This window comes from Odocoileus virginianus, chromosome 10 (genome assembly GCF_023699985.2).
Source record: "Odocoileus virginianus isolate 20LAN1187 ecotype Illinois chromosome 10, Ovbor_1.2, whole genome shotgun sequence".
Taxonomy (NCBI): domain Eukaryota; kingdom Metazoa; phylum Chordata; class Mammalia; order Artiodactyla; family Cervidae; genus Odocoileus; species Odocoileus virginianus.
In genome coordinates, this window is record NC_069683.1 from 12,612,058 (window position 1) to 12,639,815 (window position 27,758).

A 27,758-nucleotide genomic window follows, 5' to 3' on the forward strand; every position below is an offset into this window, starting at 1 on the left:
CTGCAGGGGACGTGAGCTCCATCGCTGGTCGGGTAACTAAGGCCCATGCTCCACAACTACTCAAGGCCACTTGCCCTAGAGCTGGCATGCCGCAACAGGGGAAGCCACCGCCATGGGAAGCCTGTGCATCACAACTTGAGAGGCGCCCCAGCTTGCCACAAATTAGAGAAAGACTGCACGCTGCGACAGAGACCCAGTGTAGCCAAAAAATAATTTAAAAAAAGAGCAGGCAGATGTGCTCTTTCTTGTTTAAAAAATAAGAAGAACCCTCTCAAGCTCTGTGGGTGGTCATGTCAGCTTGGTGGCCCCTCCCCGGGAGGGCAGCAGGTGCGGGAGGGGGCGGAGGAAGGTGGGAGGGGAAGGTGGACCAGTGAGGATGAAACAATGGACAGGAAAAACTGGGCCGGAGCAGGCCTCCATCCACCACCGCCCTTTTTCCCCACTCCCTTTCAGACTAGTAAGATTTTTTTCTCCCCAGATGGGAAAAAAAAGGTCTCCTGAGACACACCTTTGCCTTGCTTACAAATGGGGTTCAAGTCTCTTTGATACATAAGCTCCGGAGCCAGTGATTAAATAGTCTGTGTCTGCCCAACCTGCAGGCCAGTGCCCAGAGCAGAGCCGGGGATCCTACGGGTGGGGGAGCGGGGGTGCTGGGCACGCCTCTGCCCCGGGGAGGCTGCTTCATGTTGGGGCAGGACCCGGGTGGGGGAGGCCGTCCGTCAGCACAGGAGCAGGGGAGGCCTCAGAGTCTGGCCCTTAGAAGTCAAGGCAGACCTGGCAAATCTGCATCCCCTGTGGGGACTCTGTCTACCAACAATTGGCTCCTACATGGCTTTCCGCTGTCAGGGCGGAGGCAGCCGGCTCCGGCTTACCTAGGGCTTGGTTGATCCCGTGATGCTTTGAGAGGGCCACGAGGAAGCCGTAGAAGGTCAGTCTCTGAACATTGCTGAGGACCTCTTTGACCAGTGCCGGGGGTGGGCAGCTAGAAGGGAGAACACAGATTCAAACACTAGTTAAGTCTGACGCCTTCTTTTCATCCAGACCTTAAGGCTTAGGAGGGTATGTTCAGTCACTAAGTCGGGTCCGACTCTTTGGGACCCCATGGCCTGGAGGCCACCAGGCTCCTCTGTCCATGGGGATTCTCCAGGCAGGAATACTGGAGTGGGTTGCCATTTCCTCCTCCTGGGGATCTTCCCGACCTGGGAATCGAAACTGCATCTCTTGCGTCTCCTGCCTTGGCAGGCAGATTCTTTACCACTAGTGCCACCTGGGGAGCCCTCAGGAGGGCGAAAACCAAGAGACCTGCCTGCCTTGGGAACCTTAAGGCCCTGGGGAGCCTGGCAGACCTCTAGGAGCAAGGCCTTGACTGTGGACAGAAAGGCTGGCATGTTCAATGATCAGTGCTTCACTGGCAGGGGTGGGGGATGGGGAACTGGTGCTGGGCGATGCCTCCTCTCAGAGGAGACACAACCTGGCTGCTCTGTCCCCAAGGGGACTTCGTGCTACACAGGACAGCTGCCTTCTTTTTCTGTAGGGTGAATTTTGCGCACAGTGGATATTTTTCTCCTTCTCTCTAAAAAGTCAAGACCAATCTATCTCCTGGCAAGAAGAAGGGGCCCTAGCTGGTCAATAACATCTGGTCTTGCCCTAATGGAAGCAATCCGTCCCTGTGAGCCACCTGGGAAGCCTGCCAATCATCAGCCTGGACTGGGGGCAAATGGCTCTGATTTATATTCAATACGATGACCATCAAGGGCCTAGGAGCCCCAGGCCCTCAGAACAGCCTGCTGGATATCCGAGCCGGGGCCTCACCTGTACTTGTGCCGGTCACACAGGTTCTCCAGGCACTGGTAGAACAGCGCGGCCTCCACGCCCTCCAGCGTGCTGGCCTCGCCCGCGGAAGGCCGCTGGCGGTGCTGCCCACTGGACGACGTGGGCACGATCACCGTGTTGGGGTTCTTGCCCGACAGCAGGTCCTGATAGATGGCGGCCACGCTCTCCAGGAACTCTGCGTACAGGGCAGAGGGGCACGCGTCAGGCAGGGAGGACACCCTGGGTCCCCTCACCAAGGGCCCCCTTCTCTCTGCCGGTCAGCTCAGCTCCCCAGTGAGTCCTCAACGCACGGCGTCTGGGGAGCAGGGGCCCTCGGCCTCCTGTGACCACCTCGCTTGTGAGGGATGACATGCGTTTGTCTCGGCTCGAACGTCCCCTCCTCTGGAGGTTCTTCCTAGACCAGGTGAGACCCCATTCCATGCTTTCAGGCACCCCGGACTCCTCTGGGGCACTTATCCGGTGAGGGTGTTTCTGTGACTGGTTCGCTTTGTCTCCTTGCTGGAGTGGCAGACCTTGCCCACAGGCCTGAACCATGCCTTGCCAGCCTTTCCCACACCCAGCACCCAGCACGGTGCCTGGTGCGTAGAAAACGCTATAAATATTTTTGAAAAGTGTAAAAGGTGAACAGGTACACATTCCTGCTGGCAAACCCCTCTTGTCAGGCCACCTGCCTCTCTGACTAAGGGAAGCAGGTTGGAAATACCCGCGCAGGAGAGAAAGCTTACCAGCTGCTGATTTATTAAACAGCTGAACTAGTTTTCAGGTATTAGTTGCTGAGCCCAATGAGCCCAGACTTCACGGCCCACCTCCCCATGGCTGCCCTGTTCTGGGGTCCGCTGTGAGGAGAGAGCCCAGACACACGGTGAGGGGAACAGGGTCTCCACACGCGGCTGCGCCTTCTCCAGGGCCCAGGAGCCTCAGAGAAATGGGCAGTGGACGCCCGGAGCTGCTGAGAGCAGGTGGCGAGATCCTAGACTGCAGCCCCTGCCGCCCGGGCCCGGGGCCACCATCAAGAGGACAAGGCGTGGGCCTGAGTGAGGCCGGGGCCACCCGCTGGCAGGAAGGCCACCGGCAGGCTCCAAGGACAGCCAGCCCTCTGTTTACTGGAAGAGCCTGTTTGAAACAAGTTTGCTTATGGACACAGTCAGCAGTTTCAGGGCTCAGCACTCCATCCGACTCGCCATGTGTGAGCCGGGGTGCGTTGGCATCCGGTCAGCCATTTTTATTCCACCTGGGATTGCAGGGCTAAGCCGCTGCTTGCTGGGGACCCGGGGGGCGAGGGGCAGCGTGACAGAGGTCGGCGTGCACTGATGAGGAGCTGTGCGCTCACACGTCTGCATCGGGCCCCGGGGAGGACCTCCAGCCCCGCTGACACGGCCGGGGGGCTGAGCGCGCGCGGTGCGGCGGCGGGCCCTCCGATCAGGCCTGGGCTCCACCGCCCCGCAGCCCGTCGCGTTGGCAGCTCCCCTCCGTCCGCTTCTCTCTTAAAAGACCGCCTGCCTCTCAGCGCCGCGGTGAGGATGAAGGTGCCTAGCGCTGGGCCCGGCACACCGTACATTTTCGCTCAACGGGAAATGCCTCGGGGACCATCCCGGAACGTGTGTTGGTGGTGGTGTGACCGTGGTTATCACTTAAACTGATGTGTTCCCCTGCTGGCGGGAAGCGCCGTGGTTTTCTGAGCCATGAGGAGGCTGAGCGAGCGAGTCGGCCCTGCGGGCCGAGTCGTGTGACCACCGGCGACAACGGGACATCCTGCGGGGCGGCCCGCGGGGAAGCCCGCCACGCAGGGAGGAGGCGCAGAAACGTGCGGGCCAGACACGCAGACGGCAGGGCCCAGGGCCGGACGGGGAGTGAGGTCCCGACAGGAGCCACTGGGGCCCGGAAGACTCTCACCTGAGTAGTAAAACTGGATCTGGAAGGCAAAAAGGAAGTCTGAGAAAGACATCAAGCAGTCCATGGCATCGTCCATGAGCACGATCCTGAGGGTCAGAGAGAGAGAATATGAGAGTGCGTGCGTGTGCGCGCGCGTGCGTGTGATGGAGGGGTGTTGGGGTGAGCCCTTCCTGGGGCTCCAATCTCCCTTGGGACAGCAATACACTGGGGAGACGGCTCCCCCAGACAAGCTGCTCCCTGTCACCGCACTTCCCCATTAACTGGGCTCTGCCACCAAACTGAACTGGGGTGTGGGGGGGGCAAGCTCCCACTTCAGTCTCTGTGGCACCAGCGAGTGGATGGAACATGGGCTGCGGGGAGGGGGTGGCAAGGAGGGGGGGGTGCCACTGTAATGCCGCCAAGATTTCTTTTCATATCCTTCAGCAGTAAATCCTTTCATCCTGCAGCGAGGACCATTTGGTTCAGAATAAATACAGCTGATCAGAAAAGGCAAAAAGAACAGCCAAGAGGTTTAAAGGGTCTTGGCAAGTGGCCCCGAGATTTAATAGGCGACCAAGGGCCAGACGGGCCGCAGGCACCTCCATCCTGGGACACAGGCGACACCGAGGGCCGGGGGTACAGCCTGGGGTCTGCCCTTGAGGGGGGTCAAGGGACACGCCCCCTCCAGGGGCGCCGCCGCCGCTGCTCCTCCACGCTGACCACGCCCACAGGGTGACCTCTCCGGCTTCGCGCAGGAAGAATACCACGTAACCACTAGAGGGCGCGGAGCGAAGCCGCGTTCACACTCTGCCCAGGGCCTCCTTGGAGACAGGACAGAAAGGGAAGGAAACGAGCACTTGCCGGGCTCCATCCTTGTGCCAGGCAGGGTGCCAAGCTTATCTACTGACTGGCAGCCGGGCCCCCAACCTGTTTCTTTTCTCTTTTTTTCCAGCCATGCGGCATGTGCGAATCTTAGTTTCCTGACCAGGGATCGAACCTGTGTCCCCTGTAGTAGAAGTGTAAAGTCCTAACCACCAGACGGTCAGGGAATTCCTATCCCCCTCCCCAATCTGTTTCTGACTGGGCCCTATCTTTCCTTAAACAAACAAGCAAACAACCACCAAAAAACCAACTTATTTTGCTGTCTCATGGATTTTTCAAATTCTCCCTCCACCTCACTGGGTCAGAGTCCCCAGACTGGTGACTGGATCAGCTCCAGAGACTGCAGGCATTGCTCACCTTTGGGGAAGGGGCTTTAGAGAGACTATGACGTGGATGGTGCCCCTGGGATTGTGCAAGGCAGCTGGCCTGGCTTCAGGTCTCCCCGAAGAGAGAAATGGTTCCTACATTTAGTCTCCAGGTGTTATAATGATAACAATAGAAATAGGCAGTATTTACTGAGTCCTTAATTCATCGCAGGCACCGAACAAGGTATTTGGATGGACCTGTGGTGGTTTAGTTGCTAAGTTATATCTGACTCTCTGAGACCCCATGGACATTATTAGCCTGCTAGGCTCCTCTGTCCATGGGATCTTCCAGGCAAGAATACTGGAGTGGGTTGCCATTTCCTTCTCCAAGGGATCCTCCCAAACCAGGAATCAAACCTGGGTCTCCTGCATAGCAGGCACATTCTTTGACAACTGAGCTACGAGGGAAGCCCTGAGTTACAAGGTATTTAACTTATGTTAATTAAATTTTGAGAGTCCCTTGGACAGCAGGGAGATCAAACCAGTTATTCCTAAAGGAAATCAACCCTGAATATTCATTGAAAGGACTGATGCTGAAGCTGAAACTCCAATACTTTGGCCACCTGATGCGAAGAGCTGGCTCATTGGAAAAGATTCTGATGCTGGAAAGATTGAAGGCAGGAGAAGGGATGACAGAGGATGAGATAGTTGGATGCCATCACCGACTCGACGGACATGAGTTTGAGCAAACTTCAGGAGATAGTGACAGACAGGGAAGCCTGGTGTGCTGCAGTCCATGGGGTCGTAAAGAGTCGAACATGAATGAGTGACTGAACAACAACAATTAAATTTTATCCCACAACAATCCTATGAGACAGGTGTTGTGATTATTCCATTTTACAGGTAAAGAGACTAAGTCTCAGAGAAGTCAGCTTAATGAGGTCGCACAGCTGGTAAATTTGCTCTTCATGTCATGAAGTAGGACTTGCTTCCTACTAGGTCTCACCACCTCTTTTAAAATAAAGATACAGGATATTGAACGGAGGAGCCTGGCAGGCTACAGTCCATGGGGTCACAGAGTTGGACACGACTGAGCAACTTCACTTTCTTTCACAGGATATAAACACCTGCATTTTATTTCTTAGTTTATTATCTATCCAACTTATCTTTTCTTCTCATCTACATCTTAGGACCTTAATTGTTTCTCATGTATCTCTTGGGGAAGAAAAAAGCTACCTCCTCTACCAGAAGACCCTGACGCTGGGAAAGATTGAAGGCAGGAGGAGAAGGGGACGACAGAGGATGAGATGGTTGGATGGCATCACTGACTCAATGGACATGAGATTGAGTAAACTCCGGGAGTTGGTGGTGGACAGGGAGGCCTGGCGTGCTGCAGTCCAGGGGGCCATAAAGAGTCGGACACGACTGAGTGACTGAACTCAACTGAACTACCAGAATTCAACGTTAAAATTCCCTCTAGAAAAAAAAATTCAGGGCCAGAGTGGGAACAAGTAATGCTGCCAATGGCCACAGGAGGGCGCCCTAGTCCTTCTGGCGGAGGCTCCCGGGTCCAAACGCTGAGACTCAGGCCAAGTAGCTGTTCAGTTACCCAGTCGCACCGACTCTTTACGACCCTGTGGACTGCAGCCCGCCAGGCCTCGCTGTCCCTCACCATCTCCTGGAGTTTGCCCAAGTTCACGTCCGTTGCATCGGTGATGCCAAGTATTTACCTCTTTCCTTATAACCTGAGCAGAACGGACAGGCGAAAGGGATGAGAGAGGGTGCAAGGCCCAGGTTCTGGCATCTGGATGGGGTCAGAGGGGTGAGAGAGGCAGAGAGAGGGCAAGGAGAGAGGCTGGGGTGACAGAGACACCCCAAACTGCAGAGGGAGAGTGCATTTTTCCAGAGTCCTGGGGAGCACCCCAACGTCCTCCCTTCCTGGGCCCACAGGGGGAGGGAAAGGCCCCCCGAAGAGAGAAGGCAGTGCCCTCCCCTTCCTGCCCTACTCCCGGCACAGCCAAGAACCAGAATGGCCTGAAGTTAATTACTAGGGAAGAGCGCTGGGCTGAGAACATCCCCAAGCAGGAAACCACGAAGGGGAACCAAAGCCTTTGAAGATGTTACTTGGCTCCTCTTGTTTATCATCAACCTGGGACCTGGTGCTCCTGTTTATAGCAGTTACCTCCCTTTACTATTTCTCTTTCTCTCTCTCGCAATCTCTTTTTTTGGCCATGCTTCGAGCATGCAGAACTTCCCCAACCGGGGATCGAACCCATGCCCTCCGCAGTGGTAGCTCGGAGTCTTAACCCCTGGACCATCAGAGAAGTCCGAACATTTCTCTCTTCACCTATTTATTTACTTACTTCATACAAACGGTTCCCATCTTAATGACAGGTCAGCTTAGGTTTTATGACTTTACCAACGATGGTGCGAAAGCGAGAAGAATTTAGTAAAAACCATACTTTGAATTTTGACCTTTCCCTGGCCCAGCGATGGAAGATACATATTCCCCTGTGACGCTGGGCAGGGGCAGCTCCTACTTGGCTGTGCAGTCACGAGGGTGGGACATGGACAACCATTCTGTTTTCACTTGGAGTACCACGTTCAATCAATTACATGCGAGATTCAACACTATGACAAAGCAGGCTTTGGGGTAGATGATGTCCAACTGTGGCCTGATGAAAGTATTCTGAGTGCAGTTGAGGTAGGGCTGGGCTAAGACATGATCTCTGGTAGGTCTGGTAGCCAGAGCATTCTTGACTTGATATTTTCAACTTAGAGTAGATTTTATCAGGACATAACCCCCTTGCAAGTCAAGGAAGAGCTGTATTGCAATGTAACTCCAATACCATAAGACTTATCCTTTAAGAGTGCAGAGTGCAGTAGGTTCACAAAACTGCACAATCATCAGCCCCATCTAATTCCAAAAGTGGTCATTCTTGCTGATCGGCCTGCTCCTGCCACGCCAGGGCTGCCAGGCCAACTGCCTTAAGCGTCTCCCCTTCTCAGCCACAGCCAGGGCTGCCGGTTGCAGAGGGCCCGCCCTTGCGGCCCCAGAACTGGCCGCCGTGCTGTCAGCAGCCACGCCTGACTGCGAGTGCCAGCTCCCTCTTCTGAGATGGGCAGCTGGGGAAGAGAGGGGCACAGCCCTCGGAGGTGTCACGGTGAAGCAGGCAAGCCCGGCGTGCGCTCCGCTTTGACGCCTGCTCCTCGGAGGGCTGACGCGTGGGTGGGGCTAGCTGGGGGAGGCAGGCGGTGCAGGGGCTTTCTCTCTGAGGGGCAGGTGGCTGGGCCCTAGCAGCACGTGCGCGTAGGTTTTCTCGACTGCAAGCAGTGGGCCTGGCTGCCAGAGAAGCCAGTTGGGTCTCAGCTGTCATTGACAGCCATGCTCCGAGTCTGCTTAGCCAGAAGCCTGCGCGTCCTCCTGACATCCGGGAAACTCCCTCCCTTGCCCTCCACGTATCAGCCAATCACCTGGTCCAATCAGTCCTGTTCCAGACATTTCTCTGGAATCCATCTACTCTTTTCCACTTCCACAACCCTCATCGATGCCCACCTCCACCTCCTCTTCCAGGACAACTGGACGACCTTCTACTGGATGGTTTCTGGTAACATTTTTGCCTCCTTTTAATTGGATATCCATACTGTGGTCAAAAAGGCTTTTTTTTTTTTTAAGAAAAAAATTAATTTATTTTTAAATGAAGGATAATGGCTTTACAATATTGTGTTGGTTTCTGCCAAACATCAACATGAATCAGCCATCAGTTCAGTTCAGTTGCTCAGTCGTGTCTGACTCTTTGCAACCCCATGGACTGCAGCACACCAGGCCTCCCTGTCCATCACCAACTCCCAAAGTTTACCCAAACTCATGTCCATTGAGTCGGTGATGCCATCCAACCATCTCATCCTCTGTCGTCCCCTTCTCCTCCTGCCCTCAATCTTTCCCAGCATCAGGATCTTTTCCAATGAGTCAGTTCTTGGCATCAGGTCGCCAAAGTATTGGAGCTTCAGCTTCAGCATCAGTCCTTCCAATGAACACCCAAAACTGATCTCCTTTAGGATGGACTGGTTGGATCTCCTTGCAGTCCAAGGGACTCTCAAGTCTTCTCCATCACCACAGTTAGGTTTGCCTGTGTCCCCTCCTTGCATTTTCCTCCTACGTCCTTCCCCATGCCACCCTCTCGGTTGTCAGAGCCCTGGTTTGAGTTTTCATACAGCAAATTCCCGTTGGCTGTCAGGCCTCCCTTGCAGCTCAGCTGGTAAAGAATCACCTGTAATGCAGGAGACCTGGGTTCAGTCCCTGGGTTGGGAAGATCCCCTGGCCTGGAGAATCCCATGGACTGTATAGTCCCCGGGGTCGCAATGAGTTGGACTCATCTGAGCGCCTTTCACTTTCACTTTTCATCTGTTTTACACATGGTAGTAGATATGCTTCCATGCTACTCTCTCCATTCACCTCACCCTCTCCTCCCTCCCAGAAAGACCTTTTTAAAAATGCAAATTTGACTGTTTTACAACTCTGTTTTAAACCCTTTATGGGCTTCCCCTTGTCCTTAGAGCAACGTCTGCCGTCCTTATCCTGGCTTATGAGCCTGTATGCCCTGCCCTGGGCCTCCGCTCACCTTTCTGGACTCACAGGAGGCCCCAGTCCCCCACGATGCTCCAGCAGCACAGACCCGTCAGCCTTCCCTGCCTCCTGTCCTCCACACCCCTCTCCTCACCGACCTGACGCCTCCTCGCTCTTCGGGGTGCAGCCTCAGAGCACCCCGTGGGCATGGTGATGGTAGGCCTCCCTGCCCTGGGACCTTGTCACGCTGTTCGGGTCTGTCCCGACCCCAGGACTGTGCAGTCTATGCAGCTGTCTCTCTGCTTGTTGCCTGACTCAGGGGCCAGTGGGGGGGGGGGCACACAGTAGGCCCTCAGCCAGTATTAGTTGAATGAGAGGGAATGTGTGAACACATAAGTAAGAGGTGCAGTACCCTTTTCTTTTCTCCTGGCAAGGTGACATCTGGGCACTACGTTCAGCTCTGGGTGGTTTATTTAAGAGGGATGACAGAGTCACGGAACAGGGGGTCGGCGAGGTGGAGTCTGCAAACCAGGATGTCGGGCCAACGACTGCCTTTAGATCTTTTAGTGGGAAGAGAGGATGAAGGGGGAAGTGACACTGGGCCGTGACTCTTGAAGGGCTGCCTCTGAGGGAGACGTCACAGGGTTCTGGGAGACTGGCTCCCAGAAGACTGGAAGACGCCCGGCTCTGTGATTGTGGCTGCTTTGTGAGCGAGTGAGCTGCCTGTTGCTGGAGATATTCAAGCGGAATACTTCCCCAGAGTCTGAGCGGGCTTCCTCGAGCTCTGACAGAATGGCATCCCCAGGGCGGAGAGAACTAACAGCTTCTGGTAACGCTGGTTCTCACTGGGGAAGAGTTTGCTGTTGAAAAACCTCACGAAAAGGAGCTTTTAGAAACATCGAATGCCGCACCGTCCATCTCCAGACGAGCGCTCTGACGCATGAGAGCCCTGGGCATCTGGCACCGGGATCTCGGAACTGTGGGGAGAGGCAGGCAAGAGGCTGCGGCTCTGTGTCTGCCTTTGGTGACTGTGATGACCCCAGGCTGTAGGCCCTTCACCCCACCGACAGCGGCTTCACCCAGAGCTCGAACTTGGCCCCACCCCCTTGAGGGTCAGGAGGAGGAGTTTCCTGGCTCAACACCCCTTCCTGCCGGAGGCCTTCTACCAGCGTGCCAGCTGCTCCTGACACCTGGAGGAGAGGGGCCCCCGCTCGGCTTTGAGGCGGAGCCAGCAGGGAGCGGCTGCCAACCAGAGTCTGTACTGATCCACTGGGTCGGGGAGGGACCCTGGCAGGCTGGGCCTCGGGGCTGGAGAGATGGGGCTCTGGGGGAGAAGGAGAGGCACTGCTCAGAGGCTGGTTCTGAGCAGAAACATGTGGAGGGTGGAGTCCAGGGCAGCGGCTAGAGTGGAGAAAGAAAAGAGCGCTTGGCAGGGTCTGAGCCCGTCCCGAGGGGGCTGGCTGTTCTCGCCCTCCCATGCTGACTTCCAACAGCTGGGACAGGCTGGCTGCCTGGGTGGTAGGTGGGTGCCAAGGAAGCAACAGTTTTCAGCCTGAATCTGCAACTTGCCAACTTCCTATTCCCCCTTAAAGGTCAGCATCCCTGGTCGAGTGGCAGAAGATGTATTGGTTTGTTTTTTTTTTTTTGCAATTCAGCGGGATCCAATCCCACCCAGCTCTAGAACTCCCTGCCCAAGTTTCCTTTTCTCGGCAAGTCATGTTTTCTCTCGGAGCTTCAGTTTCCTCATCTGTAAAGAGGAGATAATTCTAGTTCCCAATTCACAGGATTCTGGTGAAGATTCAATTATGGTGATACGCTGTGTCTATTCTACTGTTATATATTACTGGTATACATAGTAATCACTCAAAATCAGTGTTAGCTGCCATCCCTAAGTGTGACCTAGCTGGTTTCAGGTGATGGAAGAGCTCAAAATAGCGAATAAAAATATAGCTCAGAGGAAGTGCAGCCAGTGCTTGACCGGACACAGGCTCTCAGGCGGAAGCGAGCTATCCTGTTTCAAGTCCACTTTTTGGGGGGCGCCAGGGCTGGCGAGAAGCCTCCCGTGCCTGCACTTCCTCTGGGAGGTCACACGAGCCATGTCGTTCACGGGTGAAGGTGAAGGGCGTCTCCAGGCCTGTCTGGGATCCCGGGACACCTCTGTGGCGGCTGCCTTAACGTCAGGGCCATGAGCAAGGGTGAAACCACAGCCTGGCTGCCTTCTCCAGGTATTGCCGCGGTTTCCTACGACACTTCCGTAGGGCTGGCCGTCCGTGGGGCTGCGCTGGAGACCCCCTTGTGCTGCATGAGCTGCTTCCAGTCCAGGCCCTCTGAGCAGAGTGGGGCGTCCAGGTCGTGGCTCTCCCTGGGCTCCGGGTTGCACGTCCCAAGGGCCCCAGCACCCCTCTGCCCTGCAGTGCCTGAGTAGCTGGACCCAGAGGGTGTGGGCAGCAGCGATTACAGCTACACGGCGTCCAGTAAGGGCTTGCTTGGTCAGCGCTGTGCATCCGTCATTGCATTTCTTCTCCCGTTAATCCTCTGACGTAAGACTGATGGGTATCTTCACTGAGAACATAGGGCTTCAGAAACTTGACCAGCGTTTTCAAGCTAGAAGCAAAAGAGCTGTAATGCGAACACAGGCCGCCCTGAGTCTGGTCATAGCTCCGGGCCCGGCTGCAGCTGCTCCAGTTGAGACGTGGCCGTGACTTCCGCCGGGGGTGGCGCTGTCCCTTCTCCCACTGTTGTAGAGCCGTGGCCCCCAGCGGGGCTGGACGCCGAGGCCTGGACCCTGCTTCTTCCCTGCAGGCGCCGTGAAGGCCCCGCTTGGCCACTTCGGCTCCACGAGCCTGGTTTCTCCCCAGAAGCCTCATAGCCGGGGTTGGGGGCAACTGTTCCGCGCTCTTAAGATAAAACCCACATCCAGTGCATGGCCTGTGAGGCCCTCCTTCCTTCTCCCAGCCCCCCAACTCCTCAAACTCCAGGCCCTCTGGCTCCCCCAGGGCACCCAGCTCCTCACTGGCTTCTTTCCAGGCTGCTCACTTGCCTGAGATGGCCTTTCCCTCTCGCTGCTCCCTTCCTAAATCCTGCCCACCATCCTCATTTTATTTGTTTTTCTCTTTTTTATATTTTGAATTACGAAAGCATGATAACACATTTACAGGACGCTTGGAAAATACAGATCAAAGTTATGTATAGTTTCACTATATATTACAACTACTTTTTAAGCAGATAAATTAAGGTTTTTAGTTGGAGTTTCAATATCAAACTCTCAAAATTAATAGAATGAATACAGAAAAGTAGAAGGATGGAGTAGACCTGAAAAGCACCATGGACCAACTCAACATAAAGGTTACACAATTTTCACATAACAGTAGGGTATAAATTCAAGTTACCATAGATCATAAACTAGGAGACACTGGAACATATCCAGGGACGTAAAACAAGGTGGAAAAACTTCATGGTTTAAAGGTATTGAAATCACACAGAGTGTTCTTTTATCCACACCTTTTTCATTTTAAACACAATATTTAAAATTTCAGAAAATTACACAGAGTAACAGAAAAAACATCTGTGTACCCACTAGCTAACTTCCTCTCCAACCTTCACATTTTGCCATCCTTCCTTCAATGTGTAAAAGCTTTGTAAGCGATTACACGTACTGTTTAGAACACCTGGACACCCCCCTCTGCCTTCCTCCTCAGAGATCCCGCTGGAGCTTGAGGGCTTAGCATTCATTCATTCATTCACTGAAGCTTGGTGCTCTCATACTGTTGTTGACTCACACAAATGTTTACATTCTTAAAACGTGATATAACTTTGCTTTGCCTGTTCTCAAGCTCTATGCATCCTTCTGTAACTCATCATTTTGAGATATTCAGGGCTGATGCATATATATCTCCCTGTATTCACTTTATTATTTAAGAAAAAACTTATCTCTTTGGCACGGTAGGATCCCCATGGTATCAAACCTGCGTCCCTTGCATTGGAAGGTGGATTCTTAACCATTGGACCACCAGGGAAGTCCCATCTCTCTGTATGCATTTTAGCTGCTGTACAGAAGTCCATGGAATGGAAATAAGACACTTTATCCTTTCTACTGCATGCGACAGGCAGAGGACTTCACTGGAAGCTTTCACAAATAATGCTGCCTGTCTCCTTAGACTCAGCCACGCCTCGTGAACTTTTTTTTTTTTACTATTATGTAACTAGTTCCCTGCACATGGCAAATCCAAATTTATTTTGTTTTTCAGAACTTTCTGGAATTTCTTCCCATTTTCTTTTTTTTAAATTAATTTTATTGGAATATAGTTGCTTCAGAAAGTTGTGTTCGTTTCTACTGCACAGCAAAGTGAATCAGCTGTCTGTATACACATATGCCCTCTCACTTCTTGAACTTTTTAAGATTTGCCCAAATTGCTTCCAAGTGATTCTGCCACTCCCACTAGCAGAGTGTGCAAGTTCCACGTCCTCACCAACACTTGCATTATCTCACTTTAAAATTTTTGCCAATTTGACGACTCTGAGGGGGTATCTCAACATAATTGGCATTTCCCTGTTAACTAGCGAGTTTGGCCATGAAAATATGCCCGAATGTTCGGTAGTTGTTAGGGTTTTCTCTTCTGTGTATTAGCTCTTCATATCTTTGGACCGTTTTTCTACTGAGGTCATTCATCTTTTTCTTATGCACTTGTAGGAGTTCTTTACAGACAATTCTAGAGACTAAAAATATTCTGTAGACTGGTTTGTTGTTAGTTACATAGGTAATAAATATCTTCCTCAAGTCCCTGGCTTGTCTTTCCGCTTTGTTTGTGGCATCTTTGGTTGACTAGACATTTTTCATCCTCACTCTCCGGCGGGTGAGGGCTCAGCACTTGCACTGGTGTGGCCCGGGTTCCGTCTGCCGTCGGGGCCGCGAGCTTCCCAGCAGACACTTCTTTCTCCAGAATGTCTGCTCCACGAGGACAGGGGCTTTGTTTCGTTCACTGCTTCCATCAGCAGCAGGTGATGGCATTCTCCTTCAACACTGGCTGAGTGACTGAATAAGGGAATGCAGTTTTATGGTCACTTTATCAACCTCGCCCATTGGGGTTGGGCTTAAAGAATTTCTATCTCGTTTAAGAATTTTTTAACTACTGGTGGAAATAAAATATTTTCTTCTAATCTCTTTTAAGAGTATTATAGCTTTGCATTTTACACTTAGGTCTATAGTCCAGCCTTCCTAGGTGGCACAGTTGATAAATAATCCACCTGCCAATGCAGGAGACTTAGGTTCAGTCTCTGGGTCGGGGAGATCCCCTGGAGGAGGAAGTGGCAAATTACTCCAGTGTTCTTGCCTGGCAGATTCCATGGACAGAGGAGCCTGGTGGACTACAGTTCACAGGGCAGCAGAAGAGTCGAACAAGACTGATCACACATGCACGCGTGGGTTTTCTGTAATCTACATGAAACTGACTTTTGCATATGGTTTGAAGTAGTGATCTAATTTTATTTTATCCTAGAGGATAAATGTCAACTGAAGAAAATGCACGATGTAAAAGTTGTGAGTTAAGTTTTATTTGGGGCAAAATGAGGACTACAACCTGGGAGACAGCGCCTCAGACAGCTGAGAAACTGCTCTGAAGAGGTAGGGGGAAGCTCAATATATACTGACTCCGGTGAAGCGGGAACATGCAATTGAGCATGCATTTTTGCAGAAAGTTGCTGCTAGTCTTGTGAAGTTTACTGCTAGCCACAAGGAGCAGGTGTCTCCACTAATGATTTTCATGCTTTTCGAGGTATGAGGAGAGGCAAGGATTGGACTCATAAAATCCTTTCTTGAAAATATCTATCTGAAGGCCTGTTCTGCTAGTTTTTCCCAGAACACAGAGTGCCTCATTCCTAATGAACCCCATTCAGGGTGTGTTGAAGGTCAGCTGCTGCAGTGGCTTAATTCTCATAGAGACAGATGGCAAGTCCCAATTTTTAGTGGGCATTATGATGGCCTTGGGCTTCCCTGGTGGTTCAGACGGTAAACAATTCACCTGAAATGCGGGAGACCTGGGTTGGATCCCTGGGTTGGGAAGATCTGCTGGAGAAGGGAACAGGTACCCACTCCAGTATTCTGGCCTGGAGAATTCCATGGATTATATAGTCCATGGGGTCACAGAGGTCAGACACGACTGAGTGACTTTCATTGTCATGAAGGCCTTACAATAAGTCTTAGTACTTGATAGGGCTAAGACTTATGGCAAGACCATCCGGCTTCCCTGGCGGCTCAGGCGGTAAAGAAGCTGCCTGCAATATGGGAGACCTGGGTTCGATTCCAGGTCTGGGTTGGGAAGATCCCCTGGAGGAGGGCACGGCACTCCAGTATTCTTGCCTGGAGAATCCCATCGACAGAGGCGTGGCGCCTGGCGAGCTACAGTCCAGGGGGTCCGCAAAGAGTTGGACACGGCTGAGCGATGAAGCACACACAGAGAAGACAGAGCAAGTTCATCTCTTACAGATCCTTCAGGTCCCCGATTCAACATCTCTGCCGTATGGACAAGCTTCTCCTAATTTACCAGGTTAGGCTGGGTAACCTGCTTATACGGCCCTGTAGCACTTAGCTTTTCATTTATTTAATGTCTGCCTCTCTATCAGTTTGCAAGTTCTTCGAGGGCTAGAACCACATCTGTTTTGCTCACTGTCATAGCTCCCCCACAAGCACAATGACGGGCACATAACAGGCACTCAATAAATATTTGGTAAATTAAAGGATGGGGAGGGAAAGGATATTCTGTTTGGGTCAAAGACCTTTGGGGCCACAGTGACACTGTCAGATGGCAGGTCAGAGCTGGGGAGATCTCTGCAGGATGATATTGTAGGCGAGAGGCATAAAGACATTCTAGATTTTTTAGGAGTCTATATGCTTTCAAAGTGCTGTATGTACTCAGCACATAAGCATGACAAAAGAACTCTTCCTATTAAACATATATTACTGACTAGGAAATTTGGCTTTCAGAGAGGGAGAAGTGAGTTAAATAGGGTTTCAGATGACAAGAGTGAGAAGGAAATGCAATTGCTTTGAATTCAGTCAATTCTAAAATGGCAGAATGGGATGGGCATGCAAAGCTCTAAAGTGATTCTCAGAGAGTGGTCTCAGACTGTGAGCATCACCTGAGAACCTATAGGAAACATGAATTCTTGAGCCCCGTCTCAGACCCACTGAACTCTGAGGACGGGGCCTGGGCCATCTGTAGTTTAATAAGCTCTGCGGGTCCGTCTAAAGCACTCTCAAGTTGGACAACCACTTTAAATCTCCACCCTTGGGGCGAGGCTTCCCACCCGTGTCACATGAGCCTTGGATGGGTTGCAGGTGTGAGGGTCCCCCTGGCCCAGCGGGGAGGAGGCCAGAGCCTGCAGGCTAACCACAGTCAGTCTTGTCTTTACCCTGCTTTTTGTTACATATTATTTTCTGAGTGTTGTGAAGGGGAAGAAGGCCAGAAAGCAGTGCCTCAGGGAACCCAGGAACTTCTCACTTATTTTTTACCTCGAAGTACAGTTCATTTCCAACGTTGTGCTACTTTCTGCTGTGCAGTAGGGTGATTCAGTTATACATATATATTCATATACATGTATATGTATTCATACACATATATCCTCCTTTTAATATTCTTTTCCATTACGGTTTATCCCGGGAGATTGGATATGGTTCTCTGTGCTATACAGTAGGACCTCGTTGTTTATCCATTTTATATGTAATAGTTTGCATCTGCTAACCCCAGACTCTCAGTCTTTCCCTTCCCACTGGCAACTGCAAGTCTGTTCTCTCTGTCTGACTTCTCACTGGCTTAAAAAAAAAACAACTGGTAATAATAATAACAACATTATTTTAACAGCAAGACAATATTATTTACTGAATGTCCATAATGTGCTAAGCAATTTACATATATATATTTGTTGAAATCTTATAGCCATCCTATGATTTAATTATTAGCCCCATTCTACAGACATGGCAAACAGGGCTTGGAGAAGAGAGATCCTCAAGGTCATGCAGTCAACAGACACAGGTGGTGTGGACACTCAGGTCTTTCTAATCCTGTGATGCCTGTGTTCTTAGAGGTCAGGGTTAACACCACTGCTTCTAACATTGTTTGCTCTATGCCAGGCATTGTTTTAATCCGTGATATGCGGCTTCAATTACTGCAACTATGACTATTCCCACTTTACAGATGAGGAAACTGTGGCTCAAATAAATTAAATAATTTTCCCCAGGATATAAGCTGGAACCAGGATTTGAACTCAAGAGCTCTGGCTTGAATCTCCCTGGTGGTCCAGTGGTTAAGAATCTGCCTGCCATTGTGTTCAGAGCAAAGCTCAGACTGCCTGAACACAACAGCCAGGCACTGGGATGCCAGGAACCCGTGCTGGATGGATACAAGCTGACTAGTCGGAAGACTCCTGATTCTAAGTGTTTGTGATTTCTATATTCTTCTGGCTTTTCTGAAATTTCTTGGATTTCTTTACTGCACGTGTGTTGGTTGTTCTTGTAACTTAAAACGGAAAGGATGAAAGAAGCGAAAAAAAAAAAAAAAAAAAAAAAAGAATTCACCTGCCCATGCAGGGAACACAGGTTCGATGTCTGGTCCGGGGAGATTCTGCAGCCCTCAGGGCACCTAAGCCCATGCGCCTCTACTATTGACCCTGTGAGTCACAGCTATTGAAGCCCCAGAGCTCGTGCTCTGCAACGAAAGACGCTCCGCGAAGAGAACTGGCGTTCGGCACCTAGAGAGTGGCCTCTGCTCAATGCAACTAGAGAAAGCCCTCACGCAGCAATGAAGACCCAGCGCAGCCGAATACACACATACAGACATACAGACATAAAAAGGACCTTCCCTGAAGGTGGGGAGAGGTAGTATTAAAATACCATCAAAAGTGGCCTCTCACTTATTAAAAAAAAAAAGAAGAAGAAGAAGTTTGGCTCTAGTTGAATGCTTTTAACCATCAGGAAAGCCGCCCAGTCCATGGAGGATGGAGACGAAGACGCGGTGCTGACCGTTCAGGGATGCAGTAACTTAGCGACCTGCACCCTGCAGGAGTGGGGGCGGGCGCGGGGCTCCGGCCGGCGCAGGCAGGGGGTCTGCTGGCTCCTCCCCCAGCTGTGTTTCCGGCTCACACTTCCGCCCCAGGCCTGGCCGAGGTGCCGCCCGTCAGCGGCGCACGTGGGGCTGCTCCGCGCTCGGCAGGCTCTGGGGCACAGCTGCTTCTGGGTCACATTCCTTTACGCACACATCATCAGGGGCTGCCGCCTGCTCCCGCGGCCTGTCCCCACCTCGGGGCCACGAAGACCGTGAGCCCAGCAGTGAGACGGGAGAGGCCAGCGCGTGCTCCAGCCACGGCCACCCCACCACTGACAGTTTTGGTCAGAAGCCGGGGCTCGCGTGTGAGGAAGCTGGGATCCTGACCTTCAGGACGAGATGGGAAGAGCTCAGACAGTCAGAGAGGCACATTCTGGGATGTATATGATTTTTCCACACACACACACATGCACGCAGCAGCTGGAGTCGGGTGGGGAGAGAACGGAGCTGGGGAGGCGGGGTCGACACGAAGCTTGAGTCCTGAAGTCATCTCTAATTTTGTAGCCTGTCTCCTGATGCTTGCCCTGGGCCCTTCTGCGGTTCATTCTGGCGTCCCCACCATCCCTTCACGTTCCTGGCTATTAGCATGGACCGGCCACCATGCTTCCCCTCTGCTCAAATGGAAAGGTCTGAAGTTCTAAAGAACAAGAGGGTCTCCTGGTGGTGGCGGTGGTGATGGGGAGGGGCGGTAAGCTTCTGATCACAGCTAAGAGAAGGTCACTCCAGAAGCCCCTGGATATCAACACTTGTAAGAATCTGTGGACTTTAGAGGGTTCTGTTCCTTCTAGTCTAACCTTGCGGTGCTTACTACATCAGGTTGTTTGGAAGCATCTGGGAGGTGCGTGGGGCCGAAGACCATACAGAAGGTTTGTCCTCGGGCCCACCCGCGACCTTTCAGGTGCGGGAAAGGGGGACAGCAGCTGCTGTGGAGTGACAGAGACCAAGGTGATGTGTCACAAAGTGATGGCAGGCTGTGATCAGTACCCAAGGGATCCTCTTCTAAATCAGGTGTCAAGCTCCTTACGGGGGTCAAGGTGGGGGGGGGGCGCAGGAACTATATCTTATTCGTCACTGCACCCCCCAGTGTGCGGATTAGATCCTGGCACAAAACTGGCACTCAATAAATAGTTCATGAGCGACTTGTCTGGCGGTCCAGTGGTTAAGACTTCACCTTCCAGTGCTGTTTGATCCCTGCTCAGGGAGATAAGATCCCACATGCCTTGGGGTCAAAAAGCCAAAACATAACACAGAAGCAATATTGTAACAAATTCAGTAAAAACTTAAAAAAAAAGGTCCGCATAAGAAACCTTTAAAAAATATTTGATAAGAGGAAATACTGAGACCTGCTATGTCGTGGATGAACCTTGAAAACATAAGGCTAAGTGAAAGAAACCGGTCAAAAGGACCATATATGGTGTCATTCCATTTAAGTGTCTTGAGCAGGCAAATTTATAGAGACAGAGTGTAGTTGTCAAGGGCGAGGGAGGATGGGCGGGGGATTAGGGAGCAATGGCTGAGAGCAGCAGGATTTCTATTGGGGGTAATTAAAATGCTCTAAAATGGATTGTGGTGATGTGAGTATATGGCTGACCCTTGAACCTGGGTTTCCGCTGCGCGCTCACTTATATGTGGACTTTTTCAGTAGTGAATCCACAGGCGCACACGGAACCACGGGTGCAGAGGTTCTGTGTGCGTGCAGAGCGGACTGAGAGGTGTGCTTGGATTTTCAGCTGCGCAGAGGGGTCGGTGTCTCACCTCCTCTTTGCTCACTAGTCAACTCTACTCTGTATATATACTTGATCAATTGATTTAGGGAAGCTGGGCATTTATAAAAAATTATTATTTAGACTTTCCTAGAGCAGTTTTAGGTTCACAGTGAAACTGAGGGGATTTCTGAAATGCCTTCTGCCCCCACACATGCACAGACTCCCCCATTACACATTTGCTACAGTTGTTGAACCTACACTGATGCATCATCACCCAAAGTCCACAGTTCAGATTCACGCTTCCCTCTTGGTGTCCTGAGTTCTGTGGGTTTGGACAGATGTATCTATCACGTATGCTGTGTGCTGCGCTTAGTCGCTCAGCCGTGTCCGACTCTTTGTGACCCCCTGGACTGTAGCCCTCCAGGCTCCTCTGTCCATGGGGATTCTTCAGGCAAGAATTACGGCAGTGGGTTGCCATGCTCTCCTCCAGGGCATCTTCCCATCCTAGGGATCAAACCCAGGTCTCCCGCATTACAGGGAGGTTCTTTACCCTCTGAGCCACCAGGGAAGCCCAAGAATACTGGAGTGGGCAGTCTGTCCCTTCTCCGGGGCATCTTCCTGACCCAGGAATTAAACCGGGGTACCCAAGAATACCAGAGTGGGCAGCCTGTCCCTTCTCCAGGGCATCTTCCTGACCCAGGAATTAAACCGGGGTTTCCTGCATTGCAGGCGGATTCTTTACCAGCTGCGCTACCAGGGAAGTCCATCTGTCATGTATAAGACAGAATATTATTCTAAAAATCCTTTGTTTGGGCCTTTTTCAAAAAGTGAGATTTTTGCTACAATTCCATTTGCTGCCTTAGCTCAAATTTTCAGCTAAATAAGTAAAAGTTAACTGAGGCATAGCCCAGCTACCTCATTTGGTTAAAAAATGTGAACAACAGTGAAACCAAACACAGAAATTAGGGGGTTCTAACTATTTCTGCCAAGTCTTCCTGGTTCTGGACTAATATTGAAAACCACCTTTTAGCATAAATAATACAATTTATCTCTCCGTCAGTCGGGGTTTATCACCTTCATGCTTTCCAGCCTTGAACCTCAACCCCCTTCATCACAACTTGCTGCCAAAGCTTGCGCTGTATTTTCTCAGAATGTCCTCTAGGGATGTGTGTGTGTATATGTGTGTGTGTGTGCGCCCGTGTGAGTGTGTGAGCCGGTGTGAGCGTGTTTGCCTCTTCATCTCACCACTCCCCCAACTCTATCTGCAGACCCTACGGCTCCCCACAGAAACCACCAAAGATCATTTGGCTTCCTCCTGGAGATGCAGAAAGTGAATATTATGTTTTGGGGCAAATCCCAAATAGACCCCTCTCCAAACGCCAGTTCCGTCCCTATCAGTTTTACTCTCTCCTGACGGTGTGTTTGTCTGCATACCTTGCCATTATCTCTCAGAAGCCCGAGCCAGACACGGGGCTGAGTTGACTTCAGGAGCCCGGGAGACATACCTGGCGGCCTTCTGAGTGAGCTCCAGGGGGAAATCCGGGCACAGTAATTGCAGCAAGCAGTGATATTCCCTCATGGTCAGCAAATCTGTAGCGAAATGGAGAGGAAGGCGTCAGACCTCAGAGTGGGAAGTCACTGCGGTCTTTTCGGTCATTTCAGGGGTTTCAGGCCTACCCTAGGTAGAACTGCTCTTTTTTAAACAAATTTTTATTGGAGGATAATTGCTTTACAGTATTATCCTGGTGTCTGCCGCACATCAACATGGATCAAGATGAGTCACTATTAAGGCTGCGTTAACCCAAGGGTGAGATTTTACGTCAATATTTCTACAAAGTTTTTCCAGGATGGGAGGCACCCAGCTACAACATTTTGGCCAAAGGAGCTTCACTGGTTTGAGAGATGGTTGGGTAAGAAGGGAGAATTAGAGGGGCAACTTTATTAGCCTTCTCAGTTTGATTTTCCTGGTGTCTGAAAATCTGCAAAAATGAGTCATTTCAAAGCTGGCTAAATTTGCTGAAATTCTCTGGCATGGTTGCCTTCACCACAACATGCCCAAAGACCATGCACAGAATATCTGGAAGCATTGCTGAGGCAGAGGCAGTCTTGCAACATATGGGGGAGAAGAATACAGCAGGGCGACCCACAGCCCTTCTTGCTCTGTCATCCAGTTCTGCGCAGGCTGGCTTCTTTTGGATGCCCACACACAAATCTGGTCATCCTACCGTAGGAAGCCAAGACCCAAGATCTACAATCAAGGCGACCAAATGACTCCTGATATACAGAAGCAGTGCTTTGGGAGAGATGAGCCAGGATGAGGCTCCGTGGCTCAGCAGAAAACCCAGAGGGCTTTGTAGAAAGTCAGGGGAGAGGAAATACACTGACGCTTAAAAGTTGTTTTGGTATGATTTGAGAGAAGAGCGTTGAAACATGTATATTACCATATGCAAAACAGGTAAGCAGTGTGCCTTTGACGTACGAGGCAGGGTATCCACAGCCGGCGCTCTGGGACAGCCTGCAGGGACCGGGTGGGGAGGGCGGCGGGAGGGCTCAGACAGAGGGACACGTGTACACCGGTGGCCGACATGTTGACGTATGGCAGAAACCATCACAACGTGGTAAGGTAATTATCTTCCAATTAAAATTAAAAAAGAAAAAAAAGTTGTTTTGTTACTGCGTGTCCTAAGCCTGAGGGATTTTAGACCAGTCAGGCAGCTTCAATCCACAAGTATTCCATATACCAAAGCATTTCAAATACGGAAGGACGTGCTGACGGTAAAGCAGGATGGAGCAGCCCAGAAGCCCTCCTAACTGGGAGCCTGGTGAGAGAAGGGAGCCCAGAGGGCAAGGCCACACTGAGGGAATGAAGATGGTGATCACAGGCGCTTGGTTTCTTTGGACCTAAGTTAGCTCAAGCCACAGGAATCCAGATCTCCTGTCCCTGCAAGTTTGGTTGATGCTTTTCCAAGATAAAAACCCCAAATCCCCAGGGACAGGCCTGGGTTTCCTTCTCCTTTTTCATCAAGGCTCAATTCAAGGTGAGGGCACAGAGTCAGACTAACCACACCGCCAAAGTCAGGGACAGCAAGGGGACAGACTCCGCGTCAGCGTGGGTCAGAGGACCAAGACGGCTTCTGTGGCCTCCGTCTCGGCCACAACGGGGCGTGCACTTTCCTCTCCTTGCTCGCCTGACCTCGGGCACCAGCCTGGTCGGAGGTTTTGTTCTTCAGGGGAAAGAGTAACAGCTACTTGTGGGCTCGCAGGCTTGGGGTGAGGGACAGGAAAAACGAAATGGAGAAAAGCCACTGAATCGAATGTGTTCCTGCTTTCTTCTCGCTCCAAAGCTCCCTGTGCAGAGAGGAGCGAGTTCTGTCTTTGAATCATTAAAGCTCTTCTAGGCTAAGATTTAGAGAGGAAATGGCAACCCACTCCAGTATCCTTGCCTGGAGAATCCCATGGAGAGAGGAGCCTGGTGGGCTACAGTCCATGGGGTCACAGGAGTTGGACACGACCAAGCGACTGAACTGAATTGAACTGATGCTAAGATTTGGTGGATGGATCTGATACTATTCTTGGGGGTGGGGGGGGCAAAGTATTTCCCAGTTATTCATATTTATCCCCCACATTATCTGCAAGATACTCTTGGGAAGATAAACAGTGTGAAGGAAAATGAGAAGCTGAGAGAGAGTTGTGACACCTGTCCCCTGCCCCCAACCCTGCTTAATCAAGAAAGACAACGCTGGAATGCCATCTTAGCCTCTAGCCTCCTGGTTTTCATGCCCTCAGCATTTGTAGGTTCTTGATGATATTCTAACTCATGTGTTTCAAATACTTGCTTCCTAAGGATAGAAGAATAATTTACAAAAATAATTTTGTTCTTCTCCAAAGCATTGACAGGTCTGGGGAATACTAAATACATCAGAAAAACAGAATACATCCTGTTCACCACTTCTGGAACTTGACATTCCCACACGTAAAGTGAGGAAGATAGTCAGATAAAGAGATGAGTGAAAGTGCAGGCAAACACACAACTGTGGCTACCTTAATTGTGGAAGACAGAAGTTCTACTTCTTTAAGACAGCAGACTCAGGGTATTAAAGCAGACTCAGGATAATATCAAGGCCAGATGCTTTCAAGGGAGAGGCATCTGTCACTTGGAAACGCTCCTGGGTTGCACAGTGCGTATCTGGGAGAAGGGTGAGCAGTTCGGTCTCGTCCCCGAATCAGAGCATTGATGAGCAAAGGAGAGCTGTTCTCCTCCTGACCCTCTGGCTCGGGTTCAAACCTTGGCTCTTCGGTTCCCCAGGTGGGCAACCTTGGGCAAACTGCTCAGTCTCTATAAATCTCAGTTTCTCACCTGTGAAACGGAAATGATGACACCTACCTTTCAGGGCTCAAGTCAAGATTAAAAGAGATGATGTCTAGAAAGTACTCGGCAGAATGTCTAGAACACAGTAATGCCAAACAATAGGAGCTATTTGGTTTTGTTTTTAGTGTTCATTCATTTACTTATTTAATTTCTGGCTGTGTTGGGTCTTAGTTGTGGCACTCGGGATCTTCAGTCATGGCATGGCGGATCTTTAGTTGGGCCATGTGGAATCTAGTTCCCTGACCAGGGATTGAACCCAGGCCCCCTGCAACAGGAGCATGGAGTCTTAGCCACTGGATCACCAGGGAAATCGCTTGGTTTTGTTTTTAAATCCTGGGGGCAAAGGCAGGAGATGAGAGGAGGAAGAAGTTTCTTGCTGAGTTTAAAGCTTAAACCCCTAGGAGTGTTCTGCCTTGAAAATTCTGTCAGGTTGTTTGAGTCAAACCTGTTTTTGAATATTCTTCTGCAGTCTGCATTTTATGCCTCCTCCATTCCCAGGAAGATGCCCTGGAGAAGGAAATGGCAACTCACAGCAGTATTCTTGCCTGGGAAACCCCATGGACAGAAGCACCTTATGGGTTACAGTTCATGGTGTTGCAAAAGAGTTGGACATGACTTAGCAGCTAAACAACAAGAACAACAATATATGGAGGAGGGCATGGCAGCCCACCCCAGTATTCTGGCCCGGAGAATCCCATGGACAGAGGAGCCTGGTGGGCTACAGTCCGCGGGGTCGCACAGAGCCGGACACGACTGAAGGGACTTAGCACGCACACCATTCCCAACAAGCTGGCGGCCTCCCCAGCTCAGAGGCTCCAGCTCAGCCGTTAGTTAATCCTAAATGCTCCTGCCTTTGGGTCCTTTGGCTCTAAAGAGCTCTCCAAGATCTCGAAGATCAGCCTTGCAGGCAGCCCCTTTGTACTTCAGGAATAACAACAGTGAGTCAGACAGTCACTGAGCTCTGTGCTCAGGCTCTGAAGTAGCTTGCTTAACCTCACGACAACCTCATGAGATAGACTCCAGTAGTCCCAGCGTCACTGCACAGATAAGGACATGAAGCCTTAGAGAGATGAAATTATCTAGAAAGTGGGGAGAGAAGGGTCCAGAGCGTGGGAGACAGGAGGAGCATGTTTGGCTTCCCAGAGCCCTGGCTTCCTAAGCTGGGAGGGGAAGTGAAGTGAGTTGCTCAGTCGTGTCTGACTCTTTGCGACCCCATGGACTGACTATACAGTTCGTGGAATTCTCCAGGCCAGAATACTGGAGTGGGTGGCCTTTTGGGCCTAAGGGCTGGATGGGCTTAATGATGATAATAATACTTAGGGTGAACACTTACTGGGCATTTACTCTGGACCAGACACAGTTCTTCCAAGGGTTTTTTACTTGTGCTGTCTCATCTAATCTTCACTGTGGTTATCCCCATTTCACAGACACAAAAACTCAGATCATGCTTAACTGGTGGAACTGGACTCCAAGCTCTGGCAGTCAGGATCCAAAGTTTACCCAACTAACATTTTCTGCACCTTGATCTTATCAACGGTAATGGGTGAAGGGTTAAAAGCTTGTTCTCCACTCCAAACAAACTGTAGGGACTAAATAGCTCCAGGTGAACTCAATCAAGGAGATAATTCAAGTGATTTGGGATTTTTTTTGCATGTAAGAAATTGAGTCTGGAAGGTTCTAATTACTGTCAACAGGAAAGACTGCAGCTCCAGCATCGCGGCCTGTGCTGGGCCGGGTCCACGGGGAGGCGGGGATGAGTACACCTGTGCGAGAAGCTACACCGCGCATCCCGCCCACTGGCCGGGGCGCTCCACCCCGACAGGTGCAGGAAGGTAAGCGGTGTGCACCGACAGACGCCTTCTCTAGAGGAATCCCCCCACAATTAGGAAAGCTTCACCCAGCAGGTCCTCAAAGTTCAAAGGCAAAGACATGAGACGACTTTGGTATAAGATTAAAATCATAACATCCCCCGCAAACTGGTGCTCCTCATTTTGTGGGTGGCCAGAGCTGTTAATCTTTCTTATTCTAAACCTTGTAGTAAGAGTCCCATTGACTGTGCCCAGCTTGAGGACCAGAGGTCTTGACCCCGCTCCATCCTATCATCTCAGGAGGCGGCTCGGTACTGCATTGTGGTGCACGGCATGGACTCTGGAGTTAGACTGCCTGGGTCCAAATCTGAGCTTTGCCACTGATTTCAAATTAATGACCTTTAAGCATTCTATGCCTCAGTTTCAACATCTATAAAGTGGGGATAAGGATAACCAACATCATATGGTTGTTGTGAGTTAATGTAAATTACTGAGAACAGGGGCCCCATCGTAAGTGTTCTGTTAAGTGTTTGCTATTATTATTTCAGAAATAAAGAAACAAGGTTTCTTTAAGGTTAATGACTTCAAGGAGACAGAGCTAATAAGAGGAGGGAAGACTGAGATTCAGATGTTTGCTGGTTTAGCATTCAAGGTCCAGCAAGTGGTATGCTAGCAGGTAGGATCTAACTGGTTTGTGGGGGCCTTGACTTCTGATGATAGGATTATTTACGCCAGGTGACTTGCAGACTTTAAGTAAAATACACATAGAGGAAAACAACAGAATGGGAAAGACTAGAGATCTCTTCAAGAAAATTGGAAGTATTAGGGGGATATTTCATGCCAGGAAAGGCACAATAAAGACAGGCGTGGCAAGGCCCTAACGAAGCAGAAGTGATTAAGGAGAGGTGACAAGAATACACAGAGAAACTATACAGGAAAGGTCTTAATGACCCAGATAACCACGGGAGTGTGCTCACTCACCTAGAGCCAGACATCCTGGAGTGTGACATCAAGTGGGCCTTAGGAAGCATCACTAGGAACAAAGCTAGTGGAGGTAACTGAATTCCAGCTGAGCTATTTCAAATCCTAAAACATGATGCTGTTAAAGTGCTGCACTCAATATGTCAGCAAATTTGGAAAACTCAGCAGTGGCCACAAGACTGGAAAAGGTCAGTTTCCATTCCAATCTCAAAGAAGGGCAAAGAAAGGTCAAACTATTGCACAATTGTGCTCATTTTACATGCTGATACAGTTATGCTCAAAATCCTTCAAGCTAGGCTTTAGCAGATATGAACCAAGAACTTCCAGATGTAAAAGCTGG

The 27,758-nt window shown here is 50.8% G+C and overlaps 1 protein-coding gene across 2 annotated transcripts in view; it reads right to left on the reverse strand.

Annotated features, from left to right (window-relative positions):
• Positions 1-27,758, reverse strand: part of CSTPP1 (centriolar satellite-associated tubulin polyglutamylase complex regulator 1) — a 205,163-nt gene that overhangs the window by 3,877 nt on the left and 173,528 nt on the right. For both annotated transcript variants that reach the window (XM_070473076.1, XM_070473075.1), the window contains exons 4-7: positions 21,766-21,850; positions 3,727-3,812; positions 1,813-2,008; positions 873-982 (exon numbers count right to left, since the gene is read on the reverse strand). In XM_070473076.1, coding sequence (XP_070329177.1) covers positions 873-982; positions 1,813-2,008; positions 3,727-3,812; positions 21,766-21,850 — 477 coding nt within the window. The remainder of the gene's footprint in view (positions 1-872; positions 983-1,812; positions 2,009-3,726; positions 3,813-21,765; positions 21,851-27,758) is intronic.